General features: G+C 36.9%; 2 protein-coding genes across 2 annotated transcripts in view; one reads left to right on the top strand and one right to left on the bottom strand.

The window, feature by feature from the left end:
- LOC140152384 (lactase/phlorizin hydrolase-like) overlaps positions 1–23,299 on the bottom strand; it is a 40,951-nt gene extending 17,652 nt beyond the window's left edge. Inside the window, exons 1-4 of the mRNA XM_072174691.1 lie at positions 22,404–23,299; positions 21,563–21,794; positions 20,619–20,838; positions 19,559–19,753 (exon numbers count right to left, since the gene is read on the bottom strand). Of these exons, the coding sequence (XP_072030792.1) occupies positions 19,559–19,753; positions 20,619–20,838; positions 21,563–21,794; positions 22,404–23,299 (1,543 nt within the window). The remainder of the gene's footprint in view (positions 1–19,558; positions 19,754–20,618; positions 20,839–21,562; positions 21,795–22,403) is intronic.
- LOC140151705 (lactase/phlorizin hydrolase-like) lies at positions 1,028–13,538 on the top strand. Its single transcript, XM_072174041.1, has 7 exons — positions 1,028–1,326; positions 2,040–3,076; positions 3,851–4,031; positions 7,978–7,982; positions 9,894–10,125; positions 11,557–12,596; positions 13,125–13,538. Exons 1-7 carry the CDS (start codon positions 1,028–1,030, stop codon positions 13,400–13,402), a joined length of 3,072 nt encoding a protein of 1,023 aa, XP_072030142.1. The 3' UTR covers positions 13,403–13,538.
- Positions 23,300–23,861: the final 562 nt, after the last annotated feature.

Below are 23,861 nucleotides of genomic sequence, written 5' to 3' on the forward strand. Positions count from 1 at the left end.
TAATTGACGATTGTATAAAAATACAATAGAAACCATGTAATGATTACAAAACTTTGACATGTTTAAAGCCACAGAGTGAAACACAATGTGAAACATGGCGGCTTAAAAACATGTCATTTTAGTCCTACTTTTGTTGGGCGCTGCTGGCCTATGGGGAAATCAGACCCTAATTGTAAGAATTTCAAGTTGAAATTTACACCTACTTATGTTACTCTCTTGCCATTTTACTGATAAATAGGAAATAACAATCTGAGGGTTTAAAACTACGTTTACGCTTAACGGTGCTAGTCGTTCAAGAAGGACCTAGGCTATTTGGGGAGGCTGCGAGCAGCGAAACCAAAGGGCGAGGACTAAACCTCAGCCGTGTCAACCGAGAGTAATTCTTGAAGGACTATTTTGAGGCAACGCCTACCACACACCAAAGTAGTGCCAACAACGCACCACCAATAGAAATGCACCGTAATATTAATATAAAATTTTGCCCTTGTCAATATTAGCTACTGTAATCAGAGATGCAAACAATCAAAAGATAACTAAAATTAATGTCATCAGAGTTTATTGTTCGATATGGATTCAAAATGGGGAATACACTATTTGTGTCGGCAATTAGGGTCATCCTAAAAAAATTAATTCAACTCAACTCATGAATAAGCTACAATTATATTTCACAATGGTTTAGATAATATGAACAATGATAGAGTAGTTGTAAAAGACGAATATACTTCTGGAAGTCATGTAAGTTCAAACTTGCATGCGAATTAGACATGTCGTTTGAAATGTTTTCGATAATTTAACATAGAAGCTTACCGAGGTTGACGAAGTTTTAGTGGTGTCTCCCCCGGATTTGCTGCCAATTGTATCACGCTTCACATATATGACTCGCGTTTCGTTTCATTTCATGACTTGCAACTTCTGGTCATCTCATTCAAGTATAAAAAGGTTCGTTTAAACAAGGTTCTTTTATACTTGAGCCTCTGGTCAACTTGCATGTACTATTCAAATCGCTGTACCTTTCCACAATACCAAGATGAACTCGTCTTTGGCTCTTACGTTGTGTGTGGTTGCTCTGCAGCTAGCGCTTGTTTTCACTGCAGAGGACCCTGTATACATCTACCCAGATGTCTTCAACGATCCAGAGAGAGACGCTCTCGTGTTCGGCAAGTTTCCGGAGGGTTTCATCTGGAGCTCTGCTACTTCTTCATATCAAATTGAAGGCGCCTGGGATGTTGGAGGCAAAGGAGAAAGTATATGGGACAAATTCGCCCACACACCAGGAAAAATTGCCAATGATGACAACGGGGATGTAGCATGCGATTCATATAACAAGTAAGAAATTCGTATGATATTTTCTGCAGTTTTGAAAACAATATTTCTACGTCGCAATTATTTAATAAATTTTGTTCAAATCAAGAATTTGGTAATCTATTCTTTACTTGAATTACATGAATTAACCGAATTCATTCGATTCAATTATTGTTACTTTCATTCACGGATGAATTCGTCGGCAAAATGCGTAAGTGACATTTTTGGCAAAATTATTTTTCATTTCAATATGTAAGTGTAGGTCAATACACATATTTTAACATAAAATACCTAGATTAATAAGGTAGTAATTATAAAGATAATTAAATCAAAAGACTATCGTAAGTGCCATTTATGACACACAAATGCCCCCCTTGTAATATGATGAGAAATGCATTTAATCTTGCAATTGCATTCTGCCGGATTATGTAAACTTGATATAATAGAAATGTTCTGTATATTATCACAACCTATAAAACAGTACAGTACAGTTGAGCTGTTTCATTCTTAATTAAGTTAATCAGGACGTAGTATTCCATTAACTAAACTTTTTTTTTTTTTTTTCTGTATGGGATGTTTCAAGAGCTAAGGTCTGTTCTCAAGAGCTGTTTCATACTAATCAGGATTCCACTTTAGTATTTGCCAACTACACGCGTTAGCTACACAGACAAATGTGTAATAATCATCACCAATTAAATCTTCTTTCCTGTATTCTATTATTGTTTCCTATATTACAGTTACAAACAAGACGTCCAGTTGATGGTCGACATGGGTTTGAAATACTACCGGTTCTCTCTGTCATGGCCAAGGCTTTTACCAGATGGCACACTGAACAACCCTAGCGCAGATGGTCTTCGCTACTACAATGATCTAATTGATGAACTTGTTGCCAATGATATTTCACCAATGATCACACTCTATCATTGGGATCTTCCTCAAGCTTTGCAAGATTTCGGTGGTTGGGCAAATGAATCTATTGTGGAACATTTTAATAAATATGCTAACTATTGCTTCCAGAATTTTGGTGACCGAGCCAAATTATGGATTACTTTCAACGAACCTTGGATTGTCACTATGTTGGGTTACGGCTGTGGTGGGTTTGCGCCTGGGATTTGCGAAGATGGTACAACAACCTACGTGGTTACACATAACATAATCAAGAGTCACGCACACGCATGGCATACTTATGATGATAACTACCGCACAAAGCAAAATGGACAAATTGGTATCACCCTCAATTCTGATTTCATAGAACCTTTCGACCGCAATGATCCTGAAGATTTAGACGCAGCGGAACGTTCATTACAGTTTGGTCTAGGTTGGTTTGCCCACCCAATTTATATCAATGGAGACTATCCCGAGGTCATGAAGACTAAAGTTGCCTACAAAAGTACAGAGCAAGGGTATAACGTGTCTCGTCTTCCAGAGTTCACAGAAGATGAAAAGGCTTTCATTAAAGGTACCGGAGACTTTTTTGGACTCAATCATTACACAACCAGCTACGCTTTTGATATCGAAGAGACAATATCAGATCCTCCTAGTTATTACAACGACCAGGATGTTGGTACCAAAAAAGATGAAAACTGGCCAGGCTCAGGATCAAGTTGGCTCAAGGTTTGTCCTTGGGGTATCCGTCGCCTACTGAATTGGGTTGATCAGTACCAAGTACCAATCTATGTGACAGAAAACGGTATTTCTACAAAAGATGTGTACGAGTTAAATGACGTTGAGAGAGTCAACTACTACCAAGCGTACATAAACGAAGCCCTCAAAGGTTAGCACACGTTAAAAAATAATTAACAAGTGTATGATCCGTATTACGCACAATTAGCCTTTTCAAAGTATGGCGTACATAAAAGGAGGGCAGTCTTCAAGTTGGGTAAAACCCGACAAATTTGAAAGACTTTACCAACATCGTGCAGCGCCATCCTATTGCGTACGCTATATCTCGAAAAGGCTAATAAACGTTACTGATTTCTCGATCGAAAAAACAGGTTTCTCGATTGAAAGCGATGAAAATTTGCAGGGTATGTTGTTCAGTGATGTTAGTTTATTAAGAATTGCAACCGTATAAAATCAGAATTTTGCTCCATATTGTGCTTTATGTTATTTAATATATGTGATGCGATCAAGCAAAATCAGTCGGAACTCGGATTTTCAGTTTCATATAGGATAGTAAAAACATTTACAAAGCTGCATTTTGCAGAAAATTCCATTGAAATTGAACAACCAGTTTCATATATTAAACAATTAAAGTAATTAAAGAGTTTCCAAAACAACAGGAAACAAAAGGAAATATTTCCTTTGTTTGGCTATATCTCAAAATCAATATTTCCGAGTTCCGACTGATTGTGCTTGATGGCATATAATATGGATGCGTACCGTACTAAATAAGACACTTCTGTATATTTAAAAGCATTTATGTGAAAGTGTTATCAAACTTTTGTCTTGCATCACGTAAGTGCGTTCGCTTTCCATTTTGTCTACCTAATTTACCATTATTTTGTTTTCTTGTTTAACCTTTATCTTGTTTGCAATCTTCTTTCAGCCATTAACGACGGAGCTGACGTAAGAGGCTATACGGCATGGTCATTGATGGACAACTTTGAATGGGCTTCCGGCTACACTGAGCGATTTGGCATGCATTATGTAGACTTCAGTGATCCGGACAGGACACGAGAACCGAAAGAATCGTCTAAAGTCTATGCAAGAATCGTGGCAGAGAATGGGTTTGACGAGGATTGGTATAACTCAGGAACAGTCACAGTCGTTTCTTACCTTACACTTTTCATTAGTTTATTTTTATACCAGTTATGTCGTATTTAAATATTGTTTTGTGTTTTGCGTTGTTTTATATACATGCTAAATGTATTAAGTTATATTATTTGTATAGGGTTTTTATAATCTTGTTGAAATATTAAACGAGCATTATTAGGAACCCCAAGTAAATTTCTATCAGGGAAATGATTGACGAGAGTTAAAACCATCCGTTTCAACAACCAAACAATAATCCTGTCCGCAATGTCGAAGAATTTCAAAGCTCCTGATAAGTTTTGATTGAATGTTTCACTTCGAGTTCAGTGGCGTAGCTAGGACTTGTGGGCTAAGGATACATAATGACGCACCTCCCCCCGATTCTTGAAACAATTGTGCGCGGAGCATGCGACATTTTGCACAAATAGGGCCTACCACGAATTAATGTTGGTTATAATGAAGTTGAATATCGGTCTTAAATTGATCTTTCAACTGGTTTTGTGCTGAAATAGAAACAGAAACTCTGGTGCTGAAATGCGGGCGGAGTGCGCGCAAATTTTGACTTTCATCGCTTGAATCGATGCTGAATCCTGTCCCTCCCCGTCGCTACGCCACTGTTCGAGTTCATAATAATAACACTCCCAGCAAATACAAAACGTTTTCGACATCATTCACAAACGTTTATAAAAGGTTATCAGAAAACGTTTAAATGTCGGGTTATATAAGGGATATAAAACGTTTTTATTACATTAAAAAACATTTGTTGATAACCTACTGCAAATACTTAAATTTAACGCTATTGAAGTGTTGACAAAATATTTGGCAAAAATGTTTTCAAAAAATAGTTTACAATAACATTTTAAAAACATTTTAGAAATATTGTTGTAGTGTGTACATACAAAACAATTTCAAACGCTTTCATGACCTTTATATATCTCAACATTTAATGTTATTAAAACGTTTTTACCAAAACCAAAACCCAAAATATAACTTGTTAAAAACGTTTTTAAAACATTTTTATGTTTGCTGGGACTTATCTATTTGTTGGTACAGAAATATTTTGAAATGTTAGAAGTTGTGGTTCGGTCATTTGCTGGTGTATTTGACTGTTTTTTCTAGATGTCACTCTATGTTACAGATATCGCCTCTCAGTAAATAAATCATGAGATATAAAAATGAATCGAAATAGTTACATTATTTAAAATATTTACTATATATTACTGATGTTTTTTCACTGTTATGACAACATTTTTTTAATGAAATGGCTGTTTAGATGCTATTGCTAATACTGAGTTTTACATTGAGGTCCATTTTCAGTTATGTTGGAATGAATGCCCCCTCATAAGTATACAGACTATCTCTAAATATGTATTTATAAATACGCACGTGACCACCTCCGCGCTGCCATAACAGCTTGTAGCGGGTGGTCTTCCTGCACATCCTGCGCAAAGGCGGTAAACAACACGAGACTGTGTGCAGCAACGTCGATAAATATTTTTTTCTGTCGGCAAATACTTTCAAACTATTGTGTTTGATAACATATTACAAATTAGTAGGACGCCCCCCCCCCCTGTGTAATAATTTTGCTATTCAATTAATAAATTAAAGATCTAAAGAGTTACTATCCATTTCAATGGCATAATGATTTGGTCACGCTTGCTGATCTTGGTATGTCGTGCCCATAGGTCACGTGCGTATTTTTAAATACGTATTTATAGTCAAAGGTACTGAGCTGGTAGCTGCTGGTGACGATGACGAAGCAAGGATTTTTCAGACAGAGCAGAGCAGGGCAAGGTAGAGGATGCAATTTTAAAGGAAGTCGCCGGCAATCACAACATTGTGCCTTATATGTAAGAAAAATAATTATCAAGCACGAATCACTTGGTTTTATTTTAAACAAACTCATAGTGACCATAAAAACAAATAAAAACACACGCGATATTCAAAATTCCCGGGCGCCGAAATTGTCGAGTGCAATGACGTCCCAGTAATACAATGAAGGCTGACGACAATTGAGCACAAATTACCATTACATCATTGCAATTAGACATTTTCGGCGCGGGAATTTTGATTAGGGACGCACCATTAGATATCAGGGGGGCTGGGTAGTTTTTTGAAGTGAAAAAAATTTGTCGCGCCATCTGAGCAAAAAAAACCACAATTGCTTCACCTCAGACACAAAAAAAATTGCTCCACCTCAGACCAAAAGAAAAAAAAATGCTCCACCTCGGACCAGAAACAAAAAAGATTTGATGTCAAGGGTGAAAGTAAAATAGTCACAGTGAAGAAAACCTCATAAAGCAAAATTTTAAATTGCACAGATTTTCACCAAATTCCACCCAATGTCAATAGAAATCTGTGCCACATCCCGATAACACAGAACTGATTGGGAGCATAGGTGTAGATCCCGGGAGATGGGGATAAATTCCACACTATTTTGCTAGGGGGTGGTCCATACAATCATCCCCCAATGTTGACGCCTGTATGTGGGTTTCTGACCAAATTAACCTTAATCCCACTTTTGCACCATATTTCACCAGTTTAGCCGAATTTGTACCATAAACTTCTTTGGTCGCCAAAAGGGGCTGCATTCATTATGTTTTTTGTGGCACGCGAAATTTAGGTGCTAAAAAACATCAAAATGATTAAAAATATGTACAAAATTTCACAAATCGAAAAATAAATTATTGAAAATTATAGAAATTTGCCTCACCGAGGAGTAAAAAAATTTGTCTCTCCGAGGTAGTGAAATTTTTTTGCTTCATCCAGGGGCTAAAACAAAAATTTGTCACGACCCAACTACCCAGCCCCCTTGATATCTAATGGTGCGTCCCTTATCGCGTGTTCAGAGCCGACTTTTTTATGGTCAATATGAGTTTAATTTAAATAAAACCATTGATACGTTTTGATTGCTGGAGACTTCCTTTTAAATTGCATCCTCTACCTTGCCCTGCTCTGCTCTGGGAGTTCCCTTTGCCCCCCCATACCCCACCCCAACGTGACAACGTCACAGTTAACATTTTATAACATTAATTTACAAATCCAGTGGATCTAATGTTGCATTTTGCTTTGACCGTCTTGTCCATTATCACTTGAAACTAATTTTGAACATTGCCGAAAGCTCGCAACCCCTTGCGAAGTGTCAGACCCCCCCCCCCCCACCCACACACACAATTTGGCCCCGTCACTAATGTCGCATAAATTGCATAATTTGTGATGGTCCGGTACATGAGGTGTACAAAAGATAGGCAATTCTAACTTTTGCCATCTGAAACGTAACAGTATTTCATCTAAATCATTCGGTAACGATTTTTTACTTTTACACTCAGATTCTATTATTCCGTGATTACCCATGACTCGCACCCATACAGGAAGACGGTAACACAGGTTGTCTCAGACAGCTTAAATTTGGTTTCGATTGGCAGGGATTGGCTCTCTAAAGGTGTACCAGTTTCCAGAATGGGTTAGTGATTTTCTTCTTTTTAGGTCTCCAACACTAGAGCCCATTAATCTTGGAACCCAAGCACACGAAGTCATGGTCGATGGTACTACCACAGACCTCAAGTGCTGGCAGAGCATTAGTTTGCCGTCATATATTCTGCCTTAAGTGCACTGATGACAAGTCCCAGCAGCAGTTGCTGTTCTTGCAAGCTGCGACTAGGTCCGGGGTATGGAAGATTCTAACAGGGCAATATCATCAGCGAAATCCAGAAATGGATTTCTTCAGCAAGCAGAATTAATAGGTAAATTTTCACGGGAAAATTTTCTGGACACGTGACACCCATGGGCGCAGACATATTAGCATTATGGAATGTGACCCCGAGCACAGCGGGTGTTCTTCCAATGTATTTGAATAGGAAGAATTCCTCCTCTGATGCAAAATAAGTTACTTGTCGCAAGTTAATAATATTATGGTAAGAGTTTCCGTAGATAAATATTTTTTCCGTAGATAGATATTTTTGAAATTACGTTTTGATGATATTGCGAAGAAATTAAGATAACATAATATTCAATAAATTTGCAATGCACAAATTTCTATCAAAATACTAAGACTTGAATAGCGAGGTCACCGCCGGGGGTCAGAGATTAGGCTCGAGGTTACACTCACATTGATACGCATTGGTCACGCGTCCAGAAAATTTGCCCGTGAAAATTTACCTATTAATGTTGACGGATCTGTTGATGGAGTCAAAGGCTTTTCTGAAGTCCACGAAAGTGACTGCCAAGGGAAGTTGGTACTCCTTGAAGTCTTCCATGATCAAATTCCCCGAAAAAATGACCTAAGCCCCGAAAACCAAGTCACATTATTGTCCCGGATGTTTTCAGCATGAAGCAGGGTCGGATTTACCATTAGGCCAGATGGGCCCGGGGCCACATAAATAAGGAGGCCCAAAAAATTGCAATGTGCATGCAGTATCTACTTTTTTCGGACCAAAATATGACAAACCCCCAGCTAGGTAATAAATAGGTGATGTTGACATACCTCAATGACGTTTTGTGCTGTAACTCAGCACTTTCTCAAATTAAATGACCCGCTTTGACCTTAGACGTCTGTTGCTTTTTTTTGGTAGCTGACGTAGGTGACGCTGTTAGTAACTGGTCATAGATAGTAGTTGCCACAATCCCGGTTGAGAGTATTTTAGCCTGCCCTCTTTCGTATCCAAATAGATTCCTTTATCATGTTTATGTGTCTTCTTTTCCTGTTGGTTTCAATGTCTCTTATTTGGCTTCGTCCCATCCGATCACGTGATTGTCCTCAGCGACATGATCCGAAAGAACGGATTTCCTAGGGGCGCTTTCTACTGATGTTTTGTGTGTGGGGGTATGTGTATGTGTGTGGGGGGGTGCCCTGGTGTAGGGTTTTCCCGAAGCTACATCTAATTCAGATTTGTGCTCTTTCATTCTCGTACCAAAGAGTCTTGAAGTTTCACCGATGTAAGATTTTGGGCAACCTAAGCAGGAGATTTCATAAACACAATCTGCTGTAGTTTTGACATCCCGTTTATCTTTGGGGTGAACTAGGTGGTTGCTGAGCGTTTTGTGTGGCTTGAAATTCGCTTGGTACTTTTGGTTTGTGACTGATCTTTGACTATTGGCTTGCTCGGTTTCTGAACAGATTTAAATGCCCACTCCGGGTATCCACAGCCTGAAAGAGCTTCCTTCCTTACACTCGACAGGGATTATGGCAATATACATTCATACCTTAAGGAATACGTGTCGTGACCAAGTCTTCAGTGTTTTTAAACATTTAAAAATTCATATACAAGTTTTGAGGCATCGCCTACTCCACACGTGTTATCTCCAACACACCATTAATGGAAACGCCCACTATTATACCCTCATCAAGATTAACTACTGTAATCAAAGACACTCAAACAAACAAAAGATAACTAGACTTAACAGTCATCAATGTTTATTCTGATATGGATTGCGGGGAATACACTAATATTGTGTAGGGTCACCCCAACATTTGAATTCATCTCATCAATAAACATGTCATTTTATTTCAAATGTTTTACTAGCACCGAGCCAGTTATAAAAGAGGTATACATTCTTGCAAGTTCAAACATGCATACGAATCCAAACAAATAACGTCATTTGAAATGTTTTCGATAAACTAGATACAGAGTTTGACAAAACTGCGGTAGTGTCTCCCCCGGTTTTGCCGTTATATCTCGCTTTACATATGCGCTTCGTTTCGTTCCATGACAACTTCTATTTATGTATTGATCATATCGCTGTACCTTTCAACAAGGGCAACAATACCAAGATGGACTCGTCTTTGGCTCTTGTGTTGTGTTTGATTTCTCTACAGCTGACGCTTGTTTTTGCCGCAGAGGACCCTGTATACATCTACCCAGATGTCTTTAACGATCCAGAGAGAGACGCTTTCACGTACGGCAAGTTTCCCGAGGGATTCATCTGGAGCTCTGCTACTTCTTCATATCAAATTGAAGGCGCCTGGGATGTTGGAGGCAAAGGAGAAAGTATATGGGACAAATTCGCCCATACACCAGGAAATATTGCCAATAATGACAACGGGGATGTTGCATGCGATTCATATAACAAGTAAGAAATTCGGATCGTTATTTTTCTGAAGTTTTGAAAACAATGCAAGGTTTCTACGTCACAAGAGCATTATTTAATTAATTTTGTTGCTTAAATCAACAAGTTGATAATTCATTCTTTACTTGAATAATTGACAGAATTAATTTAGTTACTTTCATTCATCGATGAATTCGTCGGTAGAATGCAAAATTGTTGCAAGTGACATTTCTGGCAAAATTGTTTTTCTTTTCAATACATATATTTTAAGATATAATAGAAGTTTATACCTTTATTAATTAGGTAGTAATTATAAAGACAATTAAGTCAAAAATATGTCACTCAGAGAGTCTAGTATTCCTTTATCCATGTTATCCCTTCAGTGAATCTATTGAGCATTTTACCGGAAAAACACAGAAATGGACACAGATGTAGCTCTTGATATGCTTAACAAATTTGGAGCCAAAAATAATTTCTTTCCAAGATGGTGGTAAAAGAGCATCGCAGTTATAAAAGGGTCACATTCAGCAATTGCTCATATCTTGTTGAAAACGGCACCATACAACCCATCTAGTCATAAGGATTCAGACAAGGTATAGTTTGACCTATCCGCGATGACATACGGAGTTATAGGCAAAAAGATCAAAGATCAAATTTTGACATCCACGGGCGTTAAGTCTGTAAAAATGCTCAGATTTTGGATTTTGACTAAAATGGTCTCAAATTGTTCCTCTTGCAAAAACAAAAACAAAAAGAGATAAAGATAGGTCAAACTGTACTTTTTCTGAATCAGTATGCCTAGATGAATAATTTTTGAATGTGATTCATGTATAAACTTTGATGACCTTTTCCCACCATCTTGGAAAGAAATTATTTTAGGCCCATACTCCAGATTTTTTTAAGCATATCAAGGGCTACTTCTGTGCCAATTTCTGAAAATTCACAATAGGTGCACTATAATCGTAAGTGGCATATAATTATGACACACAATTGCCTCTCTTGTAATATGATGAAAAATGTATTTACGACAGTCTTGCGATGCGATTGCTCAGTGCCAGAAGTGGGTAAGTGCAATAGCTGCCCTGTGAACATTTGCCAATGTACACACAGTATATTATACTCATTTATACTTGGCAGCTACACATGGCACCTATTGCACTTAACCACTTCTGGCACTGAGCAGTCGAATTGCATTTCTACTATAATAGTTTCTCATTTCCAGCCCACGGTCTCTAATGATTTCAATCGTAAAAAGAAGGGTTTTTTTTCCGGGATTTTTTTATTGTAATTCAGTCGATCACACAATAGAATCAAAGTGCAAGAGCTGTTTCAATAAGCCAATCAGGATTCTATTTCCGTGTTTGCAAACTACACTCGCTAGCTACACAGACAAATGCGAAAGAATCACCCCAAATTAAATCTTCTTTTCTGTATTCTATTTTACCATGATTACAGTTACAAACAAGACGTCCAGTTGATGGTCGACATGGGTTTGAAATACTACCGCTTCTCCCTGTCATGGCCAAGGCTTTTACCAGATGGCACACTGAACAACCCTAGCGCAGATGGTCTTCGCTACTACAATGCTCTAATTGATGAACTTGTTGCCAATGATATTTCACCAATGATCACACTCTATCATTGGGATCTTCCTCAAGCTTTGCAAGATTTCGGTGGTTGGGCAAATGAATCTATTGTGGAACATTTTAAAAATTATGCCGACTATTGCTTCAAGAACTTTGGTGACCGAGCCAAATTATGGATAACATTCAACGAACCTTGGATTGTTACTATGTTGGGTTACGGCTGTGGTGGATTTGCGCCTGGAATATGCGAAGATGGTACAACAACCTACGTGGTTACACATAATATGATCAAGAGTCACGCACACGCTTGGCATACTTACGATGATGACTACCGCACAGAGCAAAATGGACAAATTGGCATCACCCTCAATTCTGATTTCATGGAACCTTTCGACCGTAGTGATCCCGCAGATGTAGAAGCAGCAGATCGCTCATTACAGTTTGGTCTAGGTTGGTTTGCCCACCCAATTTACATCAACGGAGACTATCCCGAGGTCATGAAGACTAAAGTTGGCTACAAAAGCACACAACAAGGCTATAACGTGTCTCGTCTTCCAGAGTTCACAGAAGATGAAAAGGCTTTCATTAAAGGTACCGGAGACTTTTTTGGACTCAATCATTACACAACCACCTACGCTACTTATATTGAGGAGACAATATCAGACCCACCCAGTTATTACAACGACCAAGATGTAGGTTCGTTTAAAGATGAAAAGTGGCCAGGATCAGGATCAAGTTGGCTCCAGGTTGTTCCGTGGGGTATTCGTCGGCTGCTGAATTGGATTGATCAGGAGTACCAAGTACCAATCTATGTGACAGAAAACGGCATTTCTACAAAAGATGTGTACGAGTTGAATGACGTCGAGAGAGTCAACTACTACCAAGCCTACATCAACGAAGTCCTCAAAGGTTAGTAAACGTTTTAAAAACAATTATCAAGTAGACTTTGTTTGCCGAAAACGAAAAACACCGGTGAAAAACAGCTGTGTGGGTTATGAACTTATGACCCCTATTATGCACCAAAAACGTTACTCGTTTCTCGATCTAAAACCAGGTTTTAGATGCAAGAAAGTTCAGTTAACATGCACTACTATCGATCGTGCAAATCATGTTTAAGTTATCATATTTATCAGATGAATATTAATAGTGTTACTTAATCTATCTAGGCTATAGAGGCAGTTTAACAGTCCCCCCATTTTAGTGGGAAAAGGTCATTGAACTTTGCACAAAGGGTCAAGTTCAAAATTACTCAGACATGTTCAAAACTTACACATACATAACAAATAAATGCGAGGTCATCCGAGTTCAATGTCAAATTTGGCCGATTAGTGCATTACACTGTAAATGTAAATTGGTAAAGTCCAAAACTTTCCATCTTTGTTACTTCAAACTTTCCATCTTCGCATGCATCATAAATACGTTTTTTCTTGTTTTCAGCCATTAATGATGGAGCTGACGTAAGAGGATATACAGCATGGTCATTGATGGACAACTTTGAATGGGCTGCCGGCTACACCGAGCGATTTGGTATGCATTATGTAGACTTCAGTGATCCAGACAGGACACGAGAACCCAAAGAATCGTCCAAAGTCTATGCCAGAATTGTCGCAGAGAATGGGTTTGACGAGGATTGGTTCAACTCAGGAACAGTCACAGTCGTTTCTTACCTTACACTTTTCATAAGTTTATGTTTATACCAGTTGTGTCGTATTTAGGTTTGTGTTGTTTTAAATACCGGCAAAGTAAATTAAGTTATATGTGACGTGTCATGTCAAAAGGAGACACTTTTGGGCAGGCTCGTAAATAGAGAAATAGCCAAAAATCTACCCGGGGTGATTTTTTCACAATATGGGCTTGTTGCGAATTTGTGATGTTATGATGTTTAAAATATTGTCTGATAGTTTCAAACCGGAATATAACTGGCATCTTGTATTTTTTGATACATTTTTCAAGGTAATTCCTACTCTCAACATTGTCAATAATATTTTTAAAGGCAGATATCTCAATTTCCAATTTTATAATACCATAACTTACTAACTCAATATCTTCGCCTAGGAATGTCTGATTTCATTGGGGAAAACGGCGTTGTGGAGCAAAATATCTCTATATTTAAGATAGGTAAAAACCTCAAAATTGATAACCTGCACAAAAGTGTCTCCTTTTGACATGACACGTCACATATTGTTTGTATAGTGTTTTATGTTAAAGCCTATGGCTAGCACGAAGAGCATTAAACGCCCATTATAGGAACTTTAACGCGGCTGTGTACTCTAGACATTGTTTCTTTCCCAAAATTGAGTTTTTTTCGATATGTTTGTACTTTGTTATGTTTTTTATAAATACAAGGAATAAAAATCCAGATTTGTAAACTCCAACTGCAATATTTTAAGGATTTTATTTCACTATTCCACTCGTGTTTGAAATTGAAAAGGAAAGAAAATCTTTGTTGTACCAGCAAGGTACACGCGCGCAACAACGCATCGCGTTGCGTATCTCGCAATTTGTTAACGCACAAATACGCTACGCATACGCGACGCTTATCTGCATGCGCGGCGCATCTTATGGAAACGCCACGGAAGCACTGATTTCACAAAAACCTAGTGGTCAAATGGCTCCGTTTTAGCTGATAAAATGTGAATTTTTTCAAGTTCTTTCCCCCGATTTAAACATCAAGATATGAATAGATTTCGCCCAAACTTCTCAAGGGGCTGTGGATTTACCCGATGTTTACGTAATGTAAGGTACAAAAACGAAAACTGCCGCATTCTCCTGTGAGATTCGATGAAAGTGCAAAATGTGACCACATTAAACTTCAACGGCCATTATTTTAATGTTCATTTTCTCGGTAAAATGACGATTTAGGTACACGATAACTCAATAAAATACAGCATCTATAGGTAAGGAAATATGATCATCGTAAAAAGCATGATCGACTCAAGAAACGGTTTTCTCATTTTTTTATATTTTGGTCTATTTCCGATTTTAGGCATCATTTTGTGCAAATAGGCGTTTGTGAATTAAAAAAAGTGCAATTTGATGCCTTATATGGTCAATATCTCAAAATATAAGGCCAATATCAAAAAAATCAAAAACCGTTTTTGGAATGGAGCCTCAAGATTGAGCTAAAAACAAAATAAAATATTTTGGAAAGAGTGTTTTTTGTTATGATGTACCTAACAAATATTGCCAAAAACTCACGTTTTTGTGATTTTCTTCATAATTGTTGTTTTTACCCCAAATCTGTATTTATATTAAGATTTATCGATGTCTTGCCTTCATAAAAATGTATACTTTTATATGTCTTGCGCGAATAATTACAAAGTTATTGCACTTTTACTACATGCATGTCTGAGAGTACACAGCTGCCTTAAGCAAACCTCAGTCTTTCATGGTAAATAACAGCCGTGTCAACAACCAAACAACAATTGCTTTGGAAGTTTCTGTACCGGATTTCTGTCCACAATGTCCAGGATTTTCAAAGCTCCTGATTACTATTGATTGAACGTTTCATTTAAATTTTTTTGTAATGTTAGAAGTTGAGATTTGGTCGTTTGCCGATGTATTTCGACTATTTCTTCTATATAAATACATTTTCAATAACATCACACTAAACAGTATGCTTCGACCATTTTATAAATACGTTTTTATAAATACGCGTGTGACCACTGTCATAACAGCTTGTAGACAGTAAGTCTTGAAGTAACTTTCTACATAGCGGGTGGTCTTCCTATACATTTGAATGCAAAGACGGAACGACATGAGACTACTGTGCAACAAAATTGATGATATTTATCTACAGAGTTCCTATCTTTTTCTGTATATTGGTCAGTGCATGAGGATTTGATCACGCTTGCAAATCTTGGTATGTCGTCCCAATGGGTCACGTACGTATTTATAAATATAATCAAAGCATAATGCTAAATTAAAGAAATCGCTTCTCAATAAAACAAAATCATGTCGGAGATATAAGAATTAATCGAAATAGTTGTCGTTGTTTACTGACAATATAAAATGAAATAATATTTTGTTGTCATATGCCTACCTACTTGTTTATGTTGTTACTATGTCTAGTTATAATGATATTTATTTTCCCGCCCTTAAGGGATCTAAAATGAGCGTTTATTGCGTTTCGACAGTATTTTTTTAGGGACATGAGAGCACCTCAGACCTATCGAATTGCATTCTGAATACGAAGCATGTCTTTCTGATATCAAATAATTTTCATTTTTGAAAATCACAATATAATACAAATTTTATGACAAATTATAAAAATTTGATATTTTTCAAATTTTTGATATATAACAGTCCTCGAAGTAAATTATATAAATCTAATGATATATTCTTAAAGTGTATGTAGCAGGAGGAAAAGCCGACGGTCAATTGAAAATTTTGACCTTTCATATTGAAGATATAGATTTTTTTCCCAAAAAGACCTAATTTTGTTTGGTGTTTTGGGGAAAAAATCCATATCTTCAATACGAAAGGTCAAAATTTTCAATTGATCGTCGGCATTTCATCCCACCTACATACACGTTAAGTATAAATCATCAGATTTATAAAGTTTACTTCGAGTACTGTTAAATATCAAAAATATCAATTTTAATGATTTGCCATAAAATGTGTATTAAATTGCGAATTTCAAAAACCAAAATTATTTGATATCAGAATGCCATTCTTCGTATTCAGAATGCAATTCGATATGTCTGATGTGCTCTAATGTCCCAAAATAAATACTGTCCAAACGTTCATACCCCAGCCCTTAAGGGGTACTACACCCTGGCAAATTTTGTGGCTATTTTTGCATTTTTCTCAAAAGTTATAGCGCATTGGTGACAAGTAAGATATATATATTATAGGGGCAAGGACTACAACTACTGCACTGGAAAGTTTATTTCAGCACAGACAACAGTGTGGAGTTACAGTCAAAAATGAGGGAAAACCAATATTTGATCAATAAATCAATAACAACTTACCTTGAGTTGCTGAATTTTCAGTGCAGTAGTTGTAGTCCTTGCCCCTATAATATACATGTCTTATTTGTCACCAATGCGCTATAATTTTTGAGAAAAATGCAAAAATAGACACACAATTGGCCAGGGGTGTAGTACCCCCTTAACACGGTTTAGACAACATATGCTTAGTTGCTTTTACTAATACTGAGTAATTACATTAAGATGCATTTTCAATTACGTTGGAATGAAGACCCCTCATTGTAGGTTTAGGAAGATTTTAAACATAGAAGATGGTTGAGGCCTTTGGATATCTTCTGTCTTTGGATATCTTGACATATCTTACTTTGCATGAAAGAAGTAAAATAAGCCCAGGGACATTTTACACTTCCCTTTTCACTACGAACGTAATAATATCGCGTACGTGAGTATTAAACTATCACGTACGTACGTAATAATATTATGTACGTTTTTATGAAAAGAGAGACGGGAACCAGCGGAACCTGCTAACAGATCAGGTAATAGAGTCTTTTGGTATTTTCATACCTTTTCGGGGTTACCTTTATACAAAATGCTTTTTCAGACATTCTCTTGTCGAATATATTTGCATTTCCGTGTTGAAATATTTTCTGGTGTAGGAAAAATAAATAGGGTACATTGCAGACTTAGTACCAAGATCAATTTCAAATTTTGAAATGAATTAAGTTCCTATAAAAGGGAAAAGAACCATTTTCGATTTCTTGAAGTTGGGCTAAATACAGAACATATTATACCATATTTTGGAGTACTGAAATTAGAAGATGGCAGACACATAAAAACATGAATTATATAGTTTCATCCAATTTCTTGAATTCACACCCTTTTGTCAAACATTTTCGAAAACCCCTTGCTATTAAGATAGCAGCAAACAAATAAAAACATCAATCGATTTCCTTCAATTTCATGAATAAAACCCAATAAAATGATCTTTTGGTATAAGGGGGGTGCGTGTGGGTGTGTATGGTGTGTGGGCGCGTGACCAAGTGTATTTGGGCATTTCACACCTTTTACTATACCAGTTGAAAAATCCCTTAGCATACAAATTAATAAGCAAAACTCGGTTTCCTCCAATTTCTAGATCAAAACCGATAAAATGGTATTTTTGTGTGATGGGATGGTGTAGGAGTATGATGGGTGTGGGGTGGCTGGTTTGACGATATTTTTGCTAAACGAATTAATCTGCAAGCAATGTTTTGTACAAAACATTATGCAGTGGCACAACAATCTCAACTTCTTTTGAGAAATTGCATGAGATATCACCATGGGTCTCTGCAAATGGGAAGATGCTGCATTTAGCAGCATGGTCGTCTGATATTGACCTCCGAAATCGAAACCAGATGCAAATGTCAATAAGCCCAATCGGCATTGGAAGTTTGCAATGCATTGTAGGACAGTTTTTGCAGTTTTAGGACACTTTGTCCTTTGACCTGTCAGAAAATTCAGAAATATTGGGTTTTTGTACGTACAAAATATAATCTAAAAATGTTTTACAATATTTAAAACAAATATAAAAAATATTAGTGTTTTATAAATTAATTATTTGGTATTTTTAATGATCAAAATTGTGACAATAATAAGAAAATTAATAATAATTACGTAAATTTTCCCGATATGTCAGAGGTCAAAGTGTCCTAAAACTGCTCTCAAAAACCGGAAGTTAGAATGGCGATTGGGCATATTGTTTGGTTTTTTGTTTGTTTGTTTTTTGTTTGTTTTTGGGGTGTTTTTGTGTGTTTTGCTACTGCTTCTGTGAGTGACCCGATTGAAATTAGGCGTTCCAAATCAGTATATTTCTGAAGAAATCATTACAAAACTGTCTAATTAGTCTCGACTGTGTCATACCACGTTTGAGACTAATTTGACAGTTTTTTGATGATATATTCGGTAATACACCGATTTCGAACTCCTAATTTCAATATGTTAATTAGAAAAATAGGGTCTTTCATTTAATCAATATCAAACTATTACATGATCATCATTAATAAAAACACTGTAGACAACCAGTATCACACTTTATAAATGTCAGTAATTTCATAAGGAATTTGTCACATTTACAAGAAACATTTACCATTTCTTTTTGCATGAAAACTTAAAAGAGACACCATTTTATGTTATACGTAAGTTTTAAAGAATTCGATTTTGCAAATGCTGGTTAGTAGCTCTATGCAATAGGATAATCATAACTGATTTAGTTGATAAAATATTGCCCTTTAAACAGGGTACTTTGCGAACTGAGTGGCCTAATACTACTGACCAATTTGGCTCAAGATATCGATTTGACAAAAAGAGCATGAACATTAAGGCAACGCGATCTTTTGTTGGTCGAAGCAAAAAAAAAAAAATCAATTTTCAATATCTAAATCAATATATTATTGAAAAATAACATTTTCATGTTTTGCAAATGTCCATTCTGCAAATCATATACTTTAAAAACTTGCTTGATTTATTGTTGTTAATGAGTCACGTACGTTTTACAAAAGTGTTGTTGTTTCAGCCCTCTTTACAACATAACTCAAAAACCAAAGGACCTACAAAAGTATATCTGCGATATTTGAATTCTTCAACACGCTCGCTATGAAATGACGAATGCAATTTTTGCCAAAGCTCACTACCATTCTCGCAAGGGTATTGTCTCAGCTATTCAGACGCACCAAGACTCTTCTCACTAAAGATATTTCATTACTGAGAAAACTTGCTTTAGAAAACAAACTTATACGTCTTTGATACATTTTATACGTCACAGATATCAGTATTTCCTTCAACTTTATTTAGTTATGTATAATTCCTTAGAGTTTGTGAAAAATAGGTTTTAAAGTCATTTCAACAGGAATCTTAAACATAAAGATACGAATAGAACCATCAATGATATCGTTGATTTTGAAGCCGATGAAAATCCATTATTCTCGATCAATTCAGTGTAGAAATTCGCCGATTCCTTACGGGTGCGAGTACGATCTTCGTCATTGAAATCGACGTAATGCATACCAAATCTTTGACTGTATCCAGATGTCCATTCAAAATTGTCCATAAGCGACCACGCAAAGTATCCTTTGACGTCAACGCCATCCAGTTTGATTGCTATATAATATATTGAATGAAGACAAAATGACAAAGAGCTCGGTAAATCTTAGCAAATGAGAAAATGTTATATTCTTTAAGGTGGTACTACACTCCTTGATAAATTTGTGACTATTTTTGCATTTTGCTCAAAAAATAATAACACACTGGTAACCAAAGCTATGTATATTATAGGGTCAAGGAATCCAGTTACTATAGTGGAATTTCAGTGACTCAAGACAAGCGGTACGTTATTTATGATAAGAAAAGAGGTACCGCTAGAATGTACCTCATTTCTTAACACGAACCACTTGTCTTGAATCACTGAAATTTCAATGAAGTAATTGGATTCCTTGCCCCTATAATATACATAACTTTTGTTATGTAGTTATTTTTTGAGAAAAATGCAAAATTAGTCACAAAATTTATACCACTGAGTGCATAAAGTGCCATTTTAATCAATTTTGCATTAACTTGTGAGATAGTGCAAGCAGGCTTTGAAGTAGAGCTGTTACCTCGTAAAAGTTAAAGTTGATTAGCAATTTGAAAACCATAGGGTTCGAAATGTTCAACACTGATCAAATCTATGATAGCCTACACCACCTTTTAGATTTTGATGTAGTGTAATAGAACCACCAGACCTTGTTTCTGTCTAGATGTTTACGGAATCAAAGTTTGGTTCTGAAAAACGCTCGGGCTATTTTGGTTTCAGGAACCTCATTATCGTCATTCTTTTTCATGTGGTACTTGTGCAGAGTTCTTCTGCATTGGAAAACCCCATTCTTTCAAAAACATTCATTTGTTTAGTATATAATATAAAGATTACAGAGAAGTAACCGTATTCGCAAAGTAACACGAAGTTGTTTCTTGAAAATTAAACACGTACCTTTCAATACTTCGTTGATGTAAGCCCGGTAGTAAGTGACTCTTCCCTCATCATTCAGTTCAGGTATGTCAGGATCTGAAAATCCATTCTCTGTGATGTACACGGGAACATTATATTCGTCTTTCAACCAATTAAGAAGTCCTCGCATACCCCATGGTACAGGTCTCAGCCAGCCTGACCCTGAAGTTGGCCATTCATCTGGTTGGTATCTCTCAACATCCTGGAAAAAATATGTGTTTTAAGCAAAGAATTAGTATTATGTTCCTATGTCATATTATTTTAGAGATTGTGGTAGTATGCTTCGACTATATTTATAAATACGCATTCATAATACGCACGTGACCTCCGCGCTGCCATAACAGCTTGTAGACAGGAAGTCTGGAAGTAACCGGTCTTCCTGTACATTTTGAATGCAAAGGCGATAAACAGCACCCGACTGAGCAGCAAAATAAAATTGTCTATTTTGTTTAACTTTGTGATATTATTGTAAACGTTTCCGTCGATAAATATATTTTCCGTCGGCAAATACTTTCAAAATGTTGTTTTTGATAACATATTACAAATTCGGACCTCCCCCATGCCTTTCATGGAATCTCATGGCATACTCAAGCTGTTGTAAGTTTCTCGTCGCAGAAGATAGTTACTTTATGGAGCGACCTCACTAAAATCTAAACGATGTCTTGTACACAGAGCAATGAAAGAGCAAATATAAGAAGGAAAGAGTGAAAATCTATTTTCTATACAAAATCATCAAGCTTTAAGTGTCATTTCTTTACTCTTTACCCGGGTAAAGGTGATTCATACACAATATAGAGCGTCATATTTTTACAATCATGTTTGAAGTTAATTTGCTACAAGTCCTTTGTTATTTTGATTCGCGGGATAGGCTTCTTATTATCAGAGTACCGTATATTTGTTTACATTTAATTGTAAAAATATCTTACTTGATCTGCCTCGTAATTTTGATCGGAATTGGCATTGGGTTTGTCCTTAACAACTGTTGAAGTATACGCATTGAGACCAAAGAAATCCCCGGTTCCTTTAATCATGGCTTTCTCTTCTGCTGTAAATGTAGGCAGTCGGGATTCACTTAATCCTTGGGCAAGACTCTTGTTTCCAACTTTCCATTTCATCATGTCGGGGTAGTCTCCGTTCTTCAAGATTGGATGGGCAAACCTGCAGTCATCATGGGCAAATATATCGAAACATTCGATTAATTACAATGATGACTCATTCACGAAGCTGGAAAATATAGTTTTCCTTTCTGTAACGTTTTCACTGACCATAATGTCATAATAAAGTGGCATAAATTGGACGCAATTTTGCAAGGGGTAGGCAAAATTCGCTAAATGTGAGAATGATTGATCAGGACAAATGTACACGAGGAGAAGGAAATATAACATTTGTATTCTAATTTTGGTCTCTATAGAGACCAATATTATTTGATATCAGAAGGGCATTCCTCGTATTCAAAATATAATTCGATATGTCTGATGTGCTCTCAGGTCCCACAAAAAATACGTGAAAAATCACCATCCGAACCCCTTTCGGTTCCTCTGAGATTCAGATTGATAACTGCATCACCGCATGAGCACTCCTAGCTTAGTTAGTTGATAATCATGACAATGGTGACTTCCTTTTTTTAAAAGAAAATATTGAAGAAAAGCTCAGCTTGAGAATTTACATTGAGATCAGCAAAAGTATTATACATGGAAATAATAACCTAAAATCAATTATTTTCGATTAAAGATTACATTTGCATTAATAAATTGAGGCTGAACTCACCATCCGGCAGTGAATTGCATGTAACGAATAGCTGCTTCAACATCATCAGGATTGTCTGGATTGTCGGGCATTCCATAATCTGTACTCAGAGTGATGGACACCAAACCACCATACTGCGCCTTGTATTTAGCCTGGTACGTATTGTAAGCCATAGCGTGGGATTTGATAATAGTATGAGCTGCTCGATATGCACCGTAACCTGGATCATAGATGCCTGGTGCAAAAACATTAATGCCATAACCTAACCAGCAAACGACGTAAGGTTCGTTGAAAGTTATCCAAATACTGACTCTGTCGGCATAACGAGCAAAACATATGTCTGCATATGTATTGAACAATCCAGCCACAGTATCATTCTGCCAGCCACCATACGCATCTTGTAAATGTTGTGGCAAATCCCAGTGATAGAGAGTAACTACTGGTTCGATTCCTGCTTCCAGAAGGGCGTCAATTAGATCGTCATAATATTGAAGGCCAGCTTCGTTGACATCTCCTTCTCCAGTCGGCATAATACGTGGCCACGATAAGGAAAATCGATAGTGAGAAACACCTAGTTCTTTCAAAACGGCGACATCGTCTGCGATTTTGTTATAACTATCGCAGGCCATATTACCTGTTTGACAGGCATAACATCTACAGCCTTGAGAAAAAGTGTCCCAGATGCTTTCTCCTTTGCCATCCGCGTCCCACCCACCTTCTATCTGGTAGGCAGAAGTTGCCGAGCCCCAAGCAAAATCTTTTGGAAATTTTCCAGCCATTATCATATCTCGTTCTGGATCATTGAAAACTTCTGGATAGGAAAATTCTGGATCAGCTGCTTCTGTTAGTTGTTGGTTAGCGAAAATAGCTACAAGAACAAGGAGCGAAAAGACGCTGGCCCTTTGAAAACCCGCCATGTCTGGTTTGTCGCAGCTTAGTAAAATGATTATTGTATCACACCAACAACCGTTCTCAGATGTAGGAGTCTTAAGATTTATCTAGGGGTCTTATCATTCTGTCTTACGTGTATATGTTTGTTCGTGTTTACATACAGGGTGTACTAAAAGATGTTCATTGTGATATTTTGTCTACAATCTGGGTTAACATGATTAGCCACCATAAGTTTAAGTAATGTTTATTGAAAAAGACAACCCCTTCCAAATTCAATATTGTATTTTCTTGTTCCTAATCATTGCAAACAAAATGTAGCAACGGTGTTACAAAATGACAGGGAAAGATGCCTCCTTTGGAGAAGCATGTTCGTAACAGGGTTAGGAAGGTGGAAAATAATCTTACATTAGTCCTCTTTGGACATTCTTTCCTCAAAGCAGAACACGATTCTCCTCAACCGGTATCTTGTCCCATTCCCCAGAAACGACCAGGCTGGTTACAACCTAAACTGCTCAATGTGAAGAGTGTCAATCATTTTAACACATTAATAAGTTCTATATTCTATATGTATTTGTGTACAGTTTTTCA

Source organism: Amphiura filiformis, chromosome 5, assembly GCF_039555335.1.
Source record: "Amphiura filiformis chromosome 5, Afil_fr2py, whole genome shotgun sequence".
Lineage (NCBI taxonomy): Eukaryota > Metazoa > Echinodermata > Ophiuroidea > Amphilepidida > Amphiuridae > Amphiura > Amphiura filiformis.

Bases quoted from the DNA above. Each gene is read 5' to 3' on its own strand.
- LOC140151705 (XM_072174041.1), top strand. From the start codon at position 1,028: ATGAACTCGTCTTTGGCTCTTACGTTGTGTGTGGTTGCTCTGCAGCTA. The intron at 10,126-11,556 runs GTAAGAAATTCG...CCATGATTACAG, and splicing joins GCATGCGATTCATATAACAA to TTACAAACAAGACGTCCAGT. The intron at 12,597-13,124 runs GTTAGTAAACGT...TCTTGTTTTCAG, and splicing joins CATCAACGAAGTCCTCAAAG to CCATTAATGATGGAGCTGAC.